The 19,177-nt window shown below is 40.0% G+C and overlaps 1 protein-coding gene across 1 annotated transcript; it reads left to right on the top strand.

Moving 5' to 3' along the window:
- Window positions 1–4,226: 4,226 nt before the first annotated feature.
- On the top strand, window positions 4,227–19,173 carry igfbp7 (insulin-like growth factor binding protein 7). The gene is made up of 5 exons (XM_036589180.1): window positions 4,227–4,594; window positions 9,382–9,491; window positions 12,221–12,328; window positions 15,587–15,713; window positions 18,023–19,173. The coding sequence occupies exons 1-5, from the start codon at window positions 4,228–4,230 to the stop codon at window positions 18,043–18,045; spliced, it is 735 nt and encodes a 244-aa protein (XP_036445073.1). The 5' UTR covers window position 4,227; the 3' UTR covers window positions 18,046–19,173.
- The last annotated feature ends 4 nt before the right edge of the window (window positions 19,174–19,177 follow it).

A 19,177-nucleotide genomic window follows, 5' to 3' on the forward strand; every position in this document is an offset into this window, starting at 1 on the left:
ACCTGGTAGACCATCAAAACTGTCCCCATCAGATAAACAGCACTTAAAGCTTTCAACTTCGAGAGAGAGGAGAATATCAAGCTGCTTCAGATCTGAAAAAATCCACAGAATTTTTTGTCCATCCTTCCTCTGTGAAAAGACAACTCAGTGCTATGGGTCTGTAAGGATGTGAAGCTGTCAGGAAGCTGTTACTGAGAAAAAAGAAATATAGACAAAAAAGAATATTTGCAAATCAAACAAAGACACTCCGGGTTTTCTCAGAACAATGGACTGACCACTCCATAGTCCAGACCGCAACATCGCTGAATGTGGTTGGGATTACTTGGATCGTAAGACGCAGAAAAAAACATCTAAGGCTGAACTTTGGAGGTGTGGAAAAATATCCCTGCAGATTTCTTTGAAAAACTGAATGTAAGGCCCCCGGAAAACCATGGAAGCCGTAATAAAAGCAAAGAGTGGACACGTTACATACTGAGGAAAAAATATATGTTGAGGCTTATGTGCAATTTGCTGTTAATTGTATATTTTCTGCTGAAAAAAGAAAATCAATAACTTGTACTTAATAACCATTTTGACTGGTGGTCTCTGACTTACGCACAGTTCTGTTTATACTGTAAGCAGAACCACCAACATAATGCCTATTAAGGAATAGCTCAGCCACACTTGCTAATATTGAAGACAATGAATGGACACAGTTTAATAACGCTAGTTGGTGGCTCACTTTCATTCGTTGTTATTTCTGGGATGTGCTCTTTTATTTGTTTGGCATGTTATGTTCATGTATGAAAGTATTTATAAGGGACTTACGAAGTGGGGAATCCACAGTCAAGCTGAATTCTACATGGAAATAAACTGTTGAAGATCCCACTCAGCAGTGTTGTCCTTTTTCATTTGTGAGTTATGATATTTTGTCTGTGAAAAACGGTAACGATTGTGCCTCAACCTCTCACAGCTGTGTGATCCTGGAGGAAAACCCTGGTTCTGCACAGTTTCGTTTGCACCACCAGGGCCTGTTCCTCACTGAGTTACTGCAGGAACCCCCAGTGATGGTAAATATCATCTGAAAATTTAAAAAAAAAAAATAATAATCATTCATTTATTGGTAATTTTATGCAAACCACAAGAAGACAAATTTTCCCACAAAAGAACATAATCTAACTTTTAAACATGTTGAATGTTGTGAATTTATATTACCACTACATTTATTTACCAAACATAAAAGATATTGTTCTGTAAAGGCAGCTGTTGGCCTGAGCTGGTTGAACACTCACTTCTGCAGGCGGATATCATGTTTTAGAGCTGCTGTAAACACATCCGCCTGAATATCTACATTTTCACTGGCCACTTTATTAGAAACTGCCCTGAGCTTGTAGTTCCACCTTGCTGGCATACAGTTAGAGACTGTAGCCCATCTTTTGATATACAATTTGTGTCATTCTTTAGCCCCTGAGTGTCAAATATATGGCAAGGAAGCAAGCAAAGTTTATTTATATAGCGCTTTTTACAGCAGGTGTTGTCACAAAGCAGCTTTACAAGGAAATCAGCATTACAGAAAGAAATCCGGGTCCAAGCCCCCATGAGCAAGCCAGAGGCGACAGTGGCAAGGAACAACTCCCTAAGAGAAACAGGAAGAAACCTTGAGAGGAACCAAGACTCAGAAGGGGAACCCATCCTCCTCTGGTCGACACCGGATAGTAAACATTGTTAGTATAAAGTATTATAGGACAAAAACAGGGAAAACAGGTGGAGCAAATGATTAATTTGATTAGTTCATGCAGCAGCAGCATCAGTGGGGTCAGGTTGTGGGGGTGAGGTTTGCACGGCAAGCAGTGGCACCTGATCAAGGCAGAAGAGGCAGCAGCATCAGACGCACAGGATGGGCAGCTGTTCAACTCGGCAAAGAAAAGAAAGAAAGGAAAAACACACAGAGAGTCAGTACTGTAATGGGTGACTGATCACAAATTACAGTGTTCGCAGAGCAGCGGAGACTCTGGCAGGTATAGAACTGACAGGGAAAACTAATTACCAAAGGCTTGACTATACAAGTAAGTTTTTAACCTAGACTTAAAGACTGAGGCTGTGTCTGAGTCCTGAACATTAACAGGAAGATAATTCCAAAGCTGGGGGGCTTTGTATGAGAAGGCTCTCCCCCCTGATGTAACTTTATTAATTCTAGGTACTAATAGTAAGCCAGCACCTTGTGATCTGAGTAGGCGTGATGGTTCATAATGAGAGAGAAGTTCACTCAGGTACTGAGGGGCGAGTCCGTTTAGTGCTTTGTAAGTCAGTAAGAGAATTTTATAATTCACCCACAAGCCAGGTCTGGCACAATTATGGTTCTTATCTGGCCATCAGATGAGTTTACAAATCATCTTGTGGATCATGATTGACCATCATTGCAATACAATGATCGACACGACACTCTACCAATCACTGCTTAGCAACCGTCTCTAAGCCCGACTTCTTTCAAAGAACTCTGGCTGAACTCGAAACAGTATTGCAGTAAGAACGGTGGCGGCAGTAAATCAGAATGATTACACTTAAGAAGTGGTGGAAAGGAGTTCGTGTGGAACGTATAATGCCTGATATGCGCTATCCTGATCATCTGGAGGTGGAGCTGTGTTTTAATTATTTAAGAATAATTAAATTCTATTATAGAAGTTGAACAAGCTCTAGATTAGGCTCACAGGTCAATGGGTATGCAAGCAGTGATGCCTGGTTGAATGATTGATTAGAAATAAACCTGAATGATATAATTGATTTTAAATTGATTTTTTAGTAACTTTTTCCGATTTAAGTGACTAAAATCTCTATAATCTCATTACCACAACTCAGTGATGAAGATAAATTTGTAAATAATGCAACTGTTTTCCATTATTTGTATACTGGTGTTTGATTTTTTTTAAAGCTAATTATTAAAACATATATACTTTAGAAAAAGTATTTAGCCAAAAAGTTTATAATAAGAGAGAAACATGTATCTTTTGCTATCCTTATAGAGCACCAACTGATCTACTATATTATGTGAATGTTGTTGATCTGCTTCATGATTGCCACATATTTATGGACACAGTTTGAGGTGGTTTTATGAGAACGACCAATTTATGAAACATCCAGTTTGAATATAAAGATGAATGCATGCAGTCTTTGTGTAGCTCGTGTAGAAGACATCATATCAGCATTTAGCGTTGCATTGATCAACTTTAGTCTGATTGTGTAGGTGTCCATTCAGAAAGTACCTTTCAAATAAATGATGATAAAATGAAAACATTTATAAGGAGTTGTTGATGTTGATTTGATGTCGGACTACAGGACTGCTTTTTATGGTTCGGCCCATTTCCCTGCAGAAAATGATGGTTTATGTTGGTCTTGTGCTCGTTTAGCTGGTCACCCAGCCTGGTCATTGGGTTGGCCAGCATATCAGCATCCAAAACTCAACATATCGCTGCTGTCAGAACAAAACCTTCTATCTCCATTTTTGTCGTTTTTTTTTAGTTTTTGATGGCCCAAAATTACTTGGGGGGGAAAAAAGTCTGGTTCCATTGACTTACATTAAAACTAAAGTGTGTTTTTTCCTCCTCCTGTAAAATTATCATCTCAATCCATTCATTTTAATCCATTCATGGTAGAGGGATACATGAAGGGTGTTCAAATGCAAAATAGTCCCCAAAGAAAACAGTTTTTCCACTATTTTACCATCATCAACATTCCATATAAAACTCAGAAGGTTCCTGTAAGTTCACTGGTGGTTGTGGAAGGTAAACAAAACGGCTACTTTCCATTGTAGACATCGGGACCCCTGGTTCCTATCACCACTACTGTAAAGAAATCAGTCAGTAGTTCTCTACACTGAACCACTTCACGCCTTTGTTTTAGCTCAACCACTGAATTATGCAGAAATATTGAAAAACTAGTGGAATTTCCCTTTTAACTCTTCAGATGTCTGGTTCCCATCACCACCATATAAACAGGTCTGACTCGAAGCATTTTAGACTAAACCACTCAGAATGACTTTGTTCACATCATTTCATTATGCGGAAATTTTGAAACAATGGTGGAGTTCCCCTTTAATTTCTTTATTTATAAAACTATATCAACTTTCAGTGCCTACATGGGAAGCCCCGCCCACAGCAGGCAAGGTTTTGTGTCTGCTTTGTTTTGTGGGCGTAGCCGCGTCTCTCGCTGCCCGCTGCGCGCGCCACTGCGCCACATTGCGCTGGCCTCGTCATGTTTCGCCTCCTCGTCCTTGCGCTCGCGCTGTGGCTCTCCGTCGCCGCCGACGGGAGCGCGGAGCGGTCCTCCGCGCCCGAGTCCGAGTCCCCTTCTCGCGCTCCCGGCTTGGGTGAACCGTGTGGCCCGCGCAATGGCCCCACGGCCGCGCGCTGCGCTCCGGGTCTGGAGTGCGTGAAGAGCAAGAAGGAGAAGAAGAGCGGCAGCAGGACCGGCGTGTGCATGTGCAAGAACGACTACGAGGTGTGCGGCACGGACGACGTGAGCTACAGCACCGCGTGCGAGCTGAAGGCAGCGAGCGCGCGCGCGGAGAGCGAGGGCAAGATTGCCATCAAGGTGCAGCACAAGGGCAAGTGCCAGAGAGGTGAGTGAGAGGCTGAAGTCGGTACTAACTTTGAAGAAGCTGTTGTGCATCACATACACCTTCAAGGGGGACTCCACCGAATTTTCAAAATTTGTGCATAATTAAAGGTTAAGATGTAAACAGTCATTCAGAGTGGTTTGGTGTAAAGTGGTTCATTTGTAGAGACTCAGATTTCTTTACAGTGTTGGTGATAGGAACCAGGGGGCACCATGTCTACAACACATTTACTGTCCATTTTATTTACTATCCAAAAAAAAACAAGGCTTTTTGTACTTTTTTTGTACTTTTTAAAAGCATATGTAAAATTTTAGTACATACATTTAATGTTTACTCTTTGAACACACTTTAATACATAGTAAACGGAAACTTACAAAGTTGGAACAACAACATTTTGGAACAACTTACAACAACTTAAGCGAATTAAATATATATTAAATGCTATTAATATATATATATTAAAATATAGTTGTGCTTTTGAGTGCGGTTTTCATGAACAACTTACGTTAAACTTATAGCCCTCTACTAGAGGGGTATGAAGTCACCCTACTTTATACCCCTCTAGCTGACACTAGATGGACATGGTGGCTAGTGTGTGCCCGCCCCAGACCATCTCAGTATATTGGCTAGGCTTTTCTATGGAAGTTATACAAGCCTACACTGGTTCAAGGGTTCTTTAGTTAAAAGAGTGGCTCTATATTAGGGGTGGGAATCACAGGGCATCTCACGATACGATATTATCACAATATGTTGCCCACGATAATTATGATATCACGATACTGCGATTCTATTATACTCAATCCTCTACAATACATTACAACATCTGTGTAAGTGAAGAAAATAAAATGCTCCTAAATAGGCAAATAGCAGGAATTATGTACTTAATTAGTGTCAGTTTCACTGAATTTCACTACTAATATAAAAGTCCATGCATCGCAGGTGTGTACAACACTCTCAGCAGATTGAAGTGCATCCTCCACCTTTGCTCTCATCTTTGCATACAACGCTGGAATAACGTTTTCAGTGAGATATTTCTGGCCCGGTCTGTCATATCTTGGTTCCAGGGTTTGGAGCATTTTGTGAAAACCTTCATTTTCGACTACACTGTATGGGTGAAGGTCCTTGCAAATAAACCCAGTGATAGATTTAGTAATACTGGTAGCCGTTGGGGACGTAAAAGAAAGTTTTGCTTTAAAAACTATATTAATTGTAGGCTGACTTCGAGTTGTGGCAACTGTGGCAGCTGTTTTCTCAACAAACAGATCAGGATGATGACAACGAAGGTGGCTATGCATTTCAAGCATTTTCGTTTGTCCCTTTAATGCTGTAAAGGCCGAAGTGGGCCCAGATCTTCGACTTGAAAGAGGACGGTGCCTTTTTTTATTTGTTTTCCTCAGTTGTCCACCATTTCTCTGCTGTGAGTTTCTTTTTCTTTATCGCAGGTTTACTCTATTTATTTGATTAACATCTTAGCGCCACCATGAAGCTGAAGAAATCTAATTGGAGGGGGAGTCTGTTTAGTTTGTTTGCAGCGCATGCATGTTGCAATTAATAAATCGATATTCAGTGCCAGTGTACCGATAACGTATCACAAAAGAAAGCGATACAATATATCGTTGTATCGATATTTTATCCCACCTCTACTCTATATAGAAGCAATGAACAAAGAACTATTTGCATGCTTAAATGATTCTTCAGACTTAAGGAGAATGTGTTGTGTGTTTTTTCAACCTTTTTGAAAAAACTGGACATCGTAACAATAGCACCTTTTGGTGCTATTCAGAATCATTTTCAAAAAGATTCTGTGTAGAGCCAAGGACTCAACAGCACTTCGAGAAAATCAAGCCCCACTCTTAAAAAAAGGAGTCCTAAAAAAAGTCTACAGCCATCCTTCCACTGTGAGAAGACACCTCAAAGCTATGGGTCTGAAAGGATGTGTAGCTGTCAAGAAGCTCTTACTGAGAAAAGAAAAAAAGACAAAAAAGAAGATATCAAACAAAGTAGCTGTCCAGACCTCAGCATCACTGAACGTATTTGGGATTACTTGGATGGTGAGAAGCAGAAAGTGCAACCAACTTCTAAGACTGAACTTTGGAGGTGTGGAAAATATCTCTGCAGATTTCTTTAAAAACTGAAAGCGAGTCTTTTGAAAAGAAAGTAATAACGGCAAAGAGTGGACACAGTAAGTACTGAAGAAGAGTGACACTGCCTTTAATTACTGAGGCTTCGGTGCAGTTTTGGGTGTTTGGGATTACTTGGATGGTGAGAAGCAGACAAAACAACTTCTAAACATCACAAAGAACAAAGGGACCTAACCAGTCCACCTCTGTCAGAGTTCTGTTCCTGGTGTGAAGCTGTTTATGGTGCAAAATCGTGACTGTAACCTGCCTTGAAGCAGGTTAGATGTACAGCACACAGCCATGTTGATGTAACTCTGTAAATGAGACAGAAACTTTGTGAGACTGGCTTCAGGACCAGAGATCCATAAATTCCACAGCAGACAGACGCAGGTTGAAATATCTCCCAACCTGGTGATTGACGTTACCCTGGAAACGGTTAAGAAGGCTTGTGTGATAGATAAAAACACACCACACTTCGTCACGCCTGCAGTAGATCAGGCTGGATGCTGTTGTGTTTATGCAGGGTGGCACCCGTTTCCCCGTCGCTGAACAGACATGTCTGAAATTCCAGCCTCCCGGGGGGATTTGGGGCGGTGAATGGGAGACGTACTCTGATCAAACACCAGCGTCCCGCTTAGGAACACAGAGCTGCGCTGTTGTTAAAGGCAAATCCAGAGGGCTGTTCACACCACTGAACCTTCACACAGCTCATTACAGCTGCATGATGGCTCTGGATTAACAGCAGGGTCTGTAAATGTAAACGCCTCTCTGGCGCAGTGTCTCTCGTTCTCTCTCTCTTTTTCTCTCTGTCAATCAAATCAGTCAAATTAAACTTAATTGGCATGACAAGCAAACAAAACATTAATGTGATTGATGTTGACTGGAGATGTTAATTAGACACAAACAAATAAATATACTGTAAAAAAAAAGATTCAGTGTATTAAAGGGCCGATTTTCCTCATCATTTGTGTACACTAGAGAGTTTGATGTAGTATGTAAACATAGTTACAGTTTCAAAATTACCATGAATTACCATGAATGCCACCTAGCACAGGCTAGGTGGCATTTACTTGTTAGATTATATTTATTAGATGCTTATTTTTGTTTATTTACTGTATATATTTAGTATTTACTATTATATAATTAGTTTAACAACTTAAGTAAACGTAAAATATCTTTACTGTGAAAAACAGGACTGAACAGTGTACCTGTGGTGTTCACACATCAGCGCACAACAGCTTCTGTGGCTCAAAAACGGAGCTGAATGTTGTTTCACATTCGAATTTCTCAAGTCATTTGTCTCATACATACATCTTGTTCAATTGCGCTGCATCTCTGAGCATCAATTCCGTAAATTTCACCGTCGGTCACGCTGTCAGTGTTAGCGACTTTTAGTGTTTTTTCTGGCTTTGAGCGGACGCACAGGCCTAGCTAGCAGGCTGCTGTGGTAAGGGCTAAATTGAGGCTAAAGGCTATCATTACGCCGAGAGTCCGGTGGTTCCTTCAGCTCAGTCAGTAACATTAACTCAGACTGTGTGGCAACACAGCAGCAGACGAGTGATTGCTGAAAGAAGCAGTTCAGCTGTCCAGGTAAGCGGCTCCGTTAGCTTGTTTTTCACACCAAATGCTGCCGTTACACCGTTCTGCTGTTCTACCAAGAGTGTTTTTGCTGCGGCTTGTCGTCCCAAACCGCTGACGTGTCGTTAAGTTCTGTCTATTGGCATGCATTGCTTTGTGGTATCGGTCACAGGTATCGGTATCCCCATCACCGATACCGATACGGCGTTTAAGCGCCAGTATCGGTGACACTAGTAAATATATAGGACCCTTTAACTTAAAAAGTAAGCAAGCTGGTTGCAAAATTCTTCAAATGAGCTTCAAATAATACGGGAACAGGATGTAAAACACAGTTTATTGTTCTGTAAAGTTACCATTAGAACTTCAATGAACTCACAATTTCAGGACAGCCAGACTACTTAGTTTTTTGTTTTCCCTACATCTTCAACTCTTAATGACTTTTGCTGAACATCTGCAAGAACAACACTTCATATCACTTCAGCATGAATGGGAGAGGCTAAACTGCTATATGGTGAATGGGCAGTGATGTGAATATGGTCATGGTTATGACATCACAGTCACGAATTCAAAATGGCCTTTTTGCAGCCATATGCTGTCACTCCCAGCCGGAATACACACAGCACATGACCACAGTAGTACAGCAGATTTGCTTTGTCTTTTTTGGTTTTAAAATCAAAGAGTCACTTCAAGGTGTTCATGTATTTTGTCTGCTGTTAAGAGAATATCAAGCTGTGTGAGTAGAAATACTCAGATTTACAAACTGGAACATTTGTGAAGTGGATAACTAAACCTTCAGTGAGGTCCAGTCAGAGTGAAACAGGACCGTAATGATCTATGCAGAAGTAGATTAGCCCTCATTTGTAACAGTCTGGCCTGAAGAACAGAGCTGTAAATCATTTGGACTTAACTTTCTGTGGAATTTGTTGTAAAGGTTTGTATGAAGGCTGTTAAGGGTTGTGAATGATAAGATGTCGTTACATGCACACTTTCGCTCTAACGCTCTCTCTCTCTCTTTCTCTCTCTCTCTCTCTCTTCTCTCATCCTTTCTTTTTCTCCCTTCTCCTTTCTCACTGCAACCTTCCTCTCTCTCAGCTCCTTCCATTGTGACTCCTCCTGGAGAGGTGTGGAACGTGACGGGCTCACAGGTCTTCCTGAGCTGCGAGGCGATCGGGGTCCCCACACCTGTGGTCACCTGGAAGAAGGTACACTTCAGAGACACAGTCCTGAATGATTTTACTGACGCTTTAAAGGAACACGGCAGCGTTTTTCAACCTAATGTCTATCTGCTGCATCCGACTCCATCAGTTACCACACATGATCATTTCTTAGTAAATATGCAGATATACAGTTGTAAAATTAAATGAAATGCTGTCTTCTGGCCATAACTGACAATGTAATGACGCTGTGCATGCTTAAGGTGGCCCTTAGCAGCTTTACATTCTCCACTAATTCTCCTTAGTTGACCGTTAACCCAGTCAGAAAACTAGGCAGTGAGTCATTGAGTCTCTGTGTGTGTGTGTGTGAGTGTGTGTGTGTGTGTGTGTGTGTGTGTGTGTGTGTGTGTGAGTGTGTGTGTGTGTGTGTGTGTGTGTGTGTGTGTACAGTATGGCTCAGACTGTGTGAAAGGATGCATGCAGCTATGAATAACACCATACAGCAACAATAGGGCCGGAAACAAGGGAGGGATTTAGGAGAGGAAGTTTCCGTCCAAAATGGCATCACATCATTGCCCATTACAGCTAACATCCTCTACATGCCAACAAACATGACTATACCAGAAATTCTCTATCAGTTCCCTAAGGCCAGAGGTGTACACTGTGTGATATGCAGGCATATGCTGTGTAACTAAACTAAAGATTTAACACTAATAATTGTGGTGAGACTTTAATCCAGTATGAATCTGCAGTGTGTGTAGTTTTTACAGTCTGACAGTAATAAATGTGGAGTGATTTTAACCCAGTATGAATCTGCAGTATTAGCAGTTTTACAGTCTGACAGTAATATTGTGGTGTGTAGTTTTTACAGTCTGTGTTATTTGATGAAATGATTATAGTTCAGTATGAATCTACAATGTGTTGTGTTTTCACAGCCTGACAGTAATAACTGTGGATGTTTTTCCACTCCTCCAAAGTTCAGCCTTAGAAGTTTTTCACGATCCAAATAATCCCAAACACATTCAGTGATGTTAAGGTCTGGACTCTGGGGTGGTCAGTCCACTGTTCTGAGAACACCAGCAGCTTTTTTGTTTAATGTGCAAATTTATTTTTTACAGTTACTCCTTCTTGACAGCTACACATCCTTTCAGACCCTTAGCACCGAGTTATCTTCTCACAGTGGAAGAATGGATAAAAACACCTGTGGATTTTTTCTGATAGGAAGCCAGAGTGGATCATGTTGTATCTCCTCAGAAATTGTTTTCTGAAAAATGAATAACTTGTACTTAATGGCCGTTTTTACTGCACATTACTGTGCCTAAAAAGCTTTTGTCCTACACTTACCAGCCCCTGGTTTGTGAGGTTGTGGGTTGTGAACACCTATCTCTCTTGAAATCTCTACAGTGGAGAAACGGAACGGTTCCTACTGTGTGCTTGTCACAGCGTAGAACATCTCAATGAAAAGTTCAGTCAAAAGCAGATACGCGAGGCTCTTGGTGAATTCCTGAGAAGACACATACATCACTTTTCAATCAGGCATCAGCAGAACTCCAGCAAAACCAACATGCCATCAGATCGACCTCCGGAAAAAATGTGTTTTTGCTGGAGGTGTTTAGAGAATGTTCATCATGCTGTCAGCTCACTTTGTGTCAGTGCTCTCACATGTTGAATGAATGGAGGTCCAGAGCTCCCTGAAGGTGGTGTAATGTGTAACTTTGGTATTTTTGAAATAGTGACCCAGATCAAGCTTGTTTGCTTTTGATCATGCAAATCTTGGACTGATCTCATTGAATTCTCATTGCTTTCCATTATAATAGATCTCATGGTTCTCAAATTCTGATATCATCTCCTCAGAGCCGACTTATGTCTTAGAATTCTTCAACACTTCTTCAGCTCTTAAAGGCCCCTAAGGAGCCTTTTGGGGAAATTAGCAGACCCTGAATGGTCGCTAAATGATCCTAAAAAGTTCCTGTGCAGTGCAGAAAGGTATTATTGAGGGCAACAATTTTTTAATTTTTAATATTTTAAGTTTCTTTTCAACTTCTTGTAGAACTCTTACAAGACAAAGTGAGCCTGAAAAACTTTCCAAAAATACAAGCTCCTAAAAGGTTCTTTGCTTGGATGCACGCTCTTAAAAAAGCGCCACAAAAAGTTCTCAGAGTAACACAAGAAACACAGAAGAAACGCTTTTGGTTCCCTAAAGAACCATGCTTGAATATTTGAGATAACAGTTGAGATTTGTGAGCGTCCAGAAGGTTTAAAGGTTTAAAGAACTGCCACATAATGTAAAGTTTCTTCACCAATTTAAGGGTTCTTCCTGGAGCCTTAACTTTATGCAGAGGCTGCTTACTCCTTAACAAGTTTCTTCACACTCACACATCTCATTTACAAAAATGGTTCGCTAAAGAACCATCCATTGAAAGGTTCTTTAGGGAACCAAAAATGGTTCTTCTCTGGCATCACACAAGGAACACTTTTTGGCATCTTTATCTTTAAAAGTATATGGTTCTAGAGAAAAGTCTTTAATTGGTTTAGAACAGTTATGTTTTGTGGAGGTTGTTTAAACTATAAAAAGGTTCTTCACACTCACAAATCTCATTTACAGAAACGGTTCTTCAGAGAAAGGTTCTTTAGCCTATGACTGTCATAGAGACAACATGATCGTTTGACTTGAGATGGATGAGAAAGGTTGCTTAACTAAATCTAGTTTAGTTTTACTTCTACTGTTCACCTCTTGGATTTTACTTTTTTAATGGGTGATGTTTTGCTTTCTGTAGATCAGCAATGACAAGGGAAAGATGCTGCTTCTCCCTGGAGACCAAGATAATCTGGCCATCCAGATGCGCGGAGGTCCAGAGAAGTACGAGGTCACCGGCTGGGTCCTGGTAAGCCCTCTGGACCACACCAGCTTCCCTAACCACACTAATTAATTATCTGATTTATACCATGAGTCATTAACACATCTGATGTAACTGTTATGTCTGTAGTGGTGTTTTCAACAGACTATGGCAGACAAGTCAGATGCCAATAGCTTATTTTTTGCCAGATAATAATATGCAGAAAAATAAATCTTTGTGTTACCCCGAGTCAGCTCTGTGATTTAAAGGGCAACCCAATTTTTCAAAATTTCGGCATAATAAATGGTTAACATGTCAGCAAAATCATGCAGAGTGGTTTGGTATGAAACGCTTTGTTCTAGAGAGACTTTGAGTCAGAACTGTTAACAGCGATGATGATAGGAACCAAACATCAGAGGAGTTACATCTCTAAAAGCTTCCTCCCAGAAAGGTATTACATGAAATGGTTATGAATACACTGCCTGATGTCTGAGACATTGTTTTGCAGCAACTTTGTGATAAAGTTTTGGTTTAAACATATTTTAATCAGTTCATTTGAATCCATTCATGGTGGAGGGATACATGAAGAGTGTTCTAAAGCAAAATAGTCCCCAAAGACTTTTCAGCTTTACCACTATTTTACCATCATCAACATTACATTAAAACTGAGAAGACACACGTAGGTTCACTGGTGGTTTTGGATAGTAAATGGAATGGCTGCAGTTGCATTGTAGACATCAAGAGTCCTGGTTTTTATCACCATCACTGTAAAGACATGAGTCTGTAAGTTCTCTGCAAACGAACCATGTCACATTAAAACAATCTGAATGAATTGTACAGAAAATTTGAAAAATCGATGGAATTCCCCTTTAAGTATCTCTGCCTGATTCTTGACACATGTAATCTGCTGTTTTTCATTAGCAAGATTTGGGAGGTGACTTTGGTAAAGGGTAGTTCTTTACCTGCTATCATGTAGGCTGTGCTGAATGTTATTTTAAGCTCTATTAATTCTTTGTCATCTGAGCGAGTGAGGGGGTTTCTGTAGGAGCGATAAAATCATGTGCGATTTTATCCTGCGTTCATACCACCAGCGACTTTTCACCTCTTGTCGCCCAAATGATTGGTCATTGGCTTATTTGTGTTTAATCCCCATGTCTGTGCAGTCAGGAAAACTCACCACCACCTTTATTCCACCTCTAGTAGGAACAATTATTTAGGAACTGAAAAAGGACCGTACCGTTTTACAGTGATGGAGATAAGCGCGTACTACACCTGTTGGCAATCGCCACATCACTTCCAACTCCACCCACTTCGCATTTGCCAATTTTCGCGCCACCTCCTGTCGCCAGATCTCATTGAAAATGAATGACCTCTGTCCGCTTTGTCGCGTCGTGACGCAGCCGGTGTAAATTCAGGGTTATGTATTCAACTCTCGCAGTGTTTTTTCACCGTCTGTTATTTTTTAAATGATTCGTTCCTGTTAAGAAATCCATTTTCCAGCTACATCTTTGCTTGCTTTCGAACAGAATTCGCAATATAGTCTGCTTTATGTTATCATATCTGAGCCACGCAAATTCCTGAAGCCAAGAAGTTCTGAAATTTACAGTTATGGTATTCAGCAGACGCTCTTATCCAGAGCTTTGATAATTATTACACAGGTAGGTGAAGGTAGTGTTAGGAGTCTTGCCCAAGGACTCTGATTGGCATAGTGTAGGGTGCTTACCCAGGTGGGGGATTGAACCCCTGTCTACAGTGCAGAAGGCAGAGGTGTTACCACTACAGTGTTTCACTGGTCCTAACTGAGTCAGACTGAGGTTGAGCAGATGACCTCTTAAGGTCTGAAAGAGATGTAGATTGTGTGAAACATCTGATATTTTTCACTTCGCCATTTTCTACACGCCGACATCAGTAACGTTTTAAGATGAAAAATGATAAAAGAAAATATATACACACAAAAACGTAATAAATACAGAACAATAGTAATAGTTACCCATAAAAAATAATAATAATCGTAGTAAAAGTTGCTACCTGTCGCCACTTGCAAGTTAATTAATATTATTACTCGCAAATTAATAATTGTGGTCACAATTGCAACCATTTTAGTCACAGTCTGGAGCTTTGCAAGTTGACTTTGGTTGTGTAAAAGTGCACAAAAGAGGTTCTGTTCTGTTTTGTTTTTGCACAAAGCTGATGACACAACACTCCATAAGCTCCATAAGAACTTGTCCTTAACGCAGTCTGCACCATTAAAACAGATTGTCAGTTGCCAGAAAGTAGTTCAGTGTGAAAGCACAGTGAAACACTTCAAGATTATTAGTGTTTTTCAAATATGCTGTTTGAAGTCACTTGCAGTAATAGCCTTAGAAGATTGAAATAGTACAAACTAGACGCTAGACACAAAATAGACCGTCACATGCAAAACTTTAGTGACCAACTATAAAATGCGGCCTGTGCAAAAGTTATGGCACACTTTTTGTTCCCTATAGAGGATATGTTCACCTATTTTCACTTCAACAGAATATGTAATTTGTTTTAAGTTTTTTTTAGAAATAACAAGAACCTAAATTATATGATAAAAAATACATTATCAATGTCCGTTTATTGTGTTTTCCTTTCAAATTAGCTTCCCAGAGATTTGATCACCACTTTTGAACTACAAGGTATTCATATTTATATTTATAAAATTAATATTATGTATGATCACATGCAAAAGTTTGACCAGCCCTGGTCAAAATACAAAATAATACATCCTATACAGGAACAAACTTAAATATTGCATATTTCTACAAACTGTAGAAATACTTTTGATTTATTTGCTAAGTTTAACATATAAAACAAGCCATAACTTTTACACAGGCCAGGTTTTATGTTTTTTTCCCTAATATGTTAAATTCAGAAAATAAACAGTAATTGGGCATTCAGATATGCAGAAGTGTGTTCTCGGTAGAGGATGTGTGCTTATTTTTCACCTCAACAAAACATGTAGTTTGGTTAGGGGTGTCCAAATGTTTGTATATGACTGTATATTGTATAATTTAGCTTCATTCTTATATAGCTTTCATCTACAGCTCTGCATTAGACACATCTACAGTGTCCTGTTTACAGCTTTAAAACCTATGAAGTGGAATCACTGTATACATCAGTCTAGTTTTACATAACAGTGATTCCAGACTTCTGAGACTGGTGCCTCCAGTGTCCTAGTACAAGTGTTTGCTGATCTGGGACCACCACTTTCTCTCTGAGACAGCTCTGGTATGTACAGAACCAGATGATGGGGGGAGATAACAGCGTGTTTGTGTGTTTCAGATCTCTCCACTCACTAAGGAGGATGCAGGCTCGTACGAGTGCCATGCCAGCAATGCCAAAGGCGAAGCCTCGGCTGTGGGTACCATCCATGTGGTGGACTCCATCAGTGACATCCCCACCAAGAAGAGTGAGTGACCATTTTGTATGTCCTCAATAGCATGTGTAGCAGTTAAATGTTTATATTAGGGCTGGCACAATTACACAGTTAAAATCGATTGCTAAAACAATCCGTGATTATCGAATAAGTTGACAATTTGCATGATAAAAATGCACATCGCTTAATGAAACTAGCATATAACTATATTTGCTCACTCATGTTTAGCAGGTAGAAGATTCTCCACAAGGAGATGCTGTTCAGTAGGGTGTCTAGGATGGATAGAAATTTGACTGACCATTGTTATATTATCTATAAATTCTAAATATACTTTAATTATTATAACATTAATTACATAACATGTACACTAATTTAGGCATGTCTTAGTCAGCATTTAGCAATTAGTTAGCAATTCTTCCGTCACCACTAGTAATAACTATTATTACTGTTATTATTACTAGTAGTTGTGGTGTAAATACATAGAACGTTTGATAAATATTTCAGCATTCAGTTCAACAAAGTATAACTACAGTTAACAGTAAAATTATATGAGACTCTTGCTGAATGTGGGTGAAGTTATTGGGGGGGGAAAAAAAAAAACATTTGCTAGCAAGGTTAAACTGTAAAAGGATAAAACTGTAAATACATGATGACATGATGGGCCGTATGAAGTGAATCAGATTGGTAGATTATCCAACTACTATTATCAAGACTAACTTCAGTTACTATGAATATATTAATAGAAGTGAGAATTCTGCTGTTGACACCTTAGGAAAGTGCAATTCCCAGGAAAGACATTTTAAATAAAAATAATAATTATAATATTAATAATAATACTGCAAGACAATGGCTTACTGGATCTCAACAACATCATCCAGTGCAGCTGCATCCATGTTCCTCAAGTTACAGGTTCTTTGTAGAATAGCATAGGATGTATATGGCCTTTTCTGAAACACCAGAAACCATGTGGCTGTAAACTGGCACCTTGGCAGCAGCATGCAGTACCTGGTGCCAGTTTTCTGAATAATCCAAGGCCTTTAGCGTTCCGCTCCTGTCTCAACACGCTATCAGCTGCTGGCTGCAGGGAAAGACTGGTTGGTATTTAACCCTGTTTAAGAAGGTTTGGCGCTCTAAAGTTCAAATGTATGCAGTTTTTACATTCACCCCAAATATACTTTACCAGACATGTTTGGTGTCTGAAGTTGGCTCCAGCTTAAGGCCACCGTTTACTGGATTCGTTGAGTAGCCATCATGTAGCAGGTACAGTACAAAGCACTGCTATACTACATAGAATGTGTCGCATTGAAAGCAATAAACATCAAGTTTGGGTTTTTTTTACACTGTACTCATATAACTTATATAATAAAATAAACTTTCAACATAATTTATCATGTTGGTCCTTATTAAATCTGCTTTCAGTCTAAGAAAGTTAATCGTTTAAATAGCCAGGGCCCACCAGTGCTCCCAAAGTTTCATTACATACATCTTTAACTTAACAATAGCTCAGCCAGTTTGTACTGAAGCCTCTGTAGTTGCTGAATAATAAGCATTAGTGTGTAATAAACCCAGGATTTTAAGGGATTAATCTTGCTCTTGTGGGCAAGCAACATACATGCACAAGGTATATCCTCTGAATAACTTCCCGATCCCAATAAATGGCCGATGTATTTAGCCTAAATTCTCCTCTTTAGATGTAAACTAGGCAGTTCTCAATTTGGGCAGCACGTGCGTAAGCAGTATCCTTGCCAGTCACAAGGCTGATGTGTTTATCACGTCCAATCAGCTTTAACAAAACTGTGTTCTACTATCTCTGACTACTTTCCTCTAGTTGAATAAACTTACAGAGGAAAAGCTGACAACCAAGCGAAAGCTAACGAAGCCAACATAGCCGAGCCAGCAAGCTAGCTCATCTATCCGCCCGTCATCCATCTGCATTCATTTACACTAGCATTCCATGTGCACTTATAGCAGCAAAGGGAATAAGAACTTTACTTTCTTTAAGCCATCCACATGTAAATGATGGATATTTTTAGTGTGTCATTGACACAGCAGGGTCTACAACACCACCTGCATACCTAACACCCATTTCACTCGTGTTTTTGTGTTTAGTTCTGTGTAGCAACCTAGGAGTGACTGAGGGATGTCAGTCAAGTGTGCTCATTAGAATATTAGGACCAAGCCCAGATAGATCAGATGTTTTTAAGCCATGTTTTATTATATTTCTCTTTTTTTTTTTTAAATGCAGTGGATTATGAAACAACGTAAGGCGTATACTCTTTGATTATGTGATGTGACGAATTGCGAGACTGATTACAACTCTTACTTTGTGTATATGGTTCTAGTGGTCAAGGACGACGAGCTGTAACGGGGCCGTGTGTGTCGCGGGCCCTCATGGAACCTCCTGCAGGATCAGGATCAGACACGGACCAGCTACACACTGCTGTATATGCTTGCACACTGTGCCACCAGGGTCAACACCCTCACATACATACACATAAACCTGCTATGCACTTCACAACACAGTTAGCACTCACAAACACCTGATACTCACCAGGGGGTTATTTCATACAGGGTTTTCTCAGTTAGCCAGATAAGTTAAGCTTTAAGTCAGGCCTAACCTATAGGAGAAGAAGCTAAGGACATTTTAAAATGGGCTTTGAGGAAATAGTTCAGTGAAAAGAGGCTAATGTTGTTAATGGTAGACAAGGAAAGTGGTCAGATCGCCCCCTGCTGTTTGCATTCGAATCGTAGGTTGACAATGAATTGGAGGTGCAGCACATCACAGGTTAGTTAGATGTGGCACAATATCAACGATACTAAGGATTAATTGACATTAAAAGACAAATGATGGCTCAGCAAAATGTTCTGCTATTATACTGTACTTGTAGCTACTGTGCTAATGTGTTTGCAAAATGTTTCACAACAGTTCTAGCTTTAAGTAATTTGTCATAAAAAAATTCTCTGTGGTGAAATGAATGGTGACTCAGAATGTTTTGAAGGCAACCAGTCGATAACGTAGGTCTTTTTCTCCCTGTTAATGAAAGCGAATAGCTGCTACTTAGCATTGTGAAAATGGAGCCATGCTAATGTGGCTAGCTTCTGTTTTTTAGATATGCTGGTTAGCATGTAGGCAGTCCCAGAGTCAGATTAAGGGAAGTCTGGCCACTTCCTCTTCCTACTGTTGTATCAAAAACATGACCGCCAAACACCAGAGGGCGCTCGAGCGAGTCCTAAATGAATGGAGGGTGAATGGAGCTAATCCGCTAAAAACAAAAAGTTAAAATAATTTCTAACCATTTATCCAGGACCTTCTTTTAATTTTGGAAAGTACAAGGATGTATTTTAACTATAAAAGCAAGAAAACGTACCTGTAAATTTCCTTTTTCTACAGCAAACAGGTTTTGGGTAGCAGGATGCTAGCATTACTGCTACTGAGAGCTGATTGGACAGCATTACTGCTACTGAGAGCTTATTGGATAGCATTACTGCTACTGAGA

Source organism: Colossoma macropomum, unplaced genomic scaffold (assembly GCF_904425465.1).
Source record: "Colossoma macropomum unplaced genomic scaffold, Colossoma_macropomum, whole genome shotgun sequence".
In the NCBI taxonomy this organism is placed as follows: domain Eukaryota; kingdom Metazoa; phylum Chordata; class Actinopteri; order Characiformes; family Serrasalmidae; genus Colossoma; species Colossoma macropomum.

Coding starts and splice junctions, on each gene's coding strand:
- igfbp7 (XM_036589180.1), top strand. CDS start 4,228: ATGTTTCGCCTCCTCGTCCTTGCGCTCGCGCTGTGGCTCTCCGTCGCC. Junction 4,595..9,381: donor CAAGGGCAAGTGCCAGAGAG/GTGAGTGAGAGG, acceptor CCTCTCTCTCAG/CTCCTTCCATTGTGACTCCT. Junction 12,329..15,586: donor AGGTCACCGGCTGGGTCCTG/GTAAGCCCTCTG, acceptor TGTGTGTTTCAG/ATCTCTCCACTCACTAAGGA.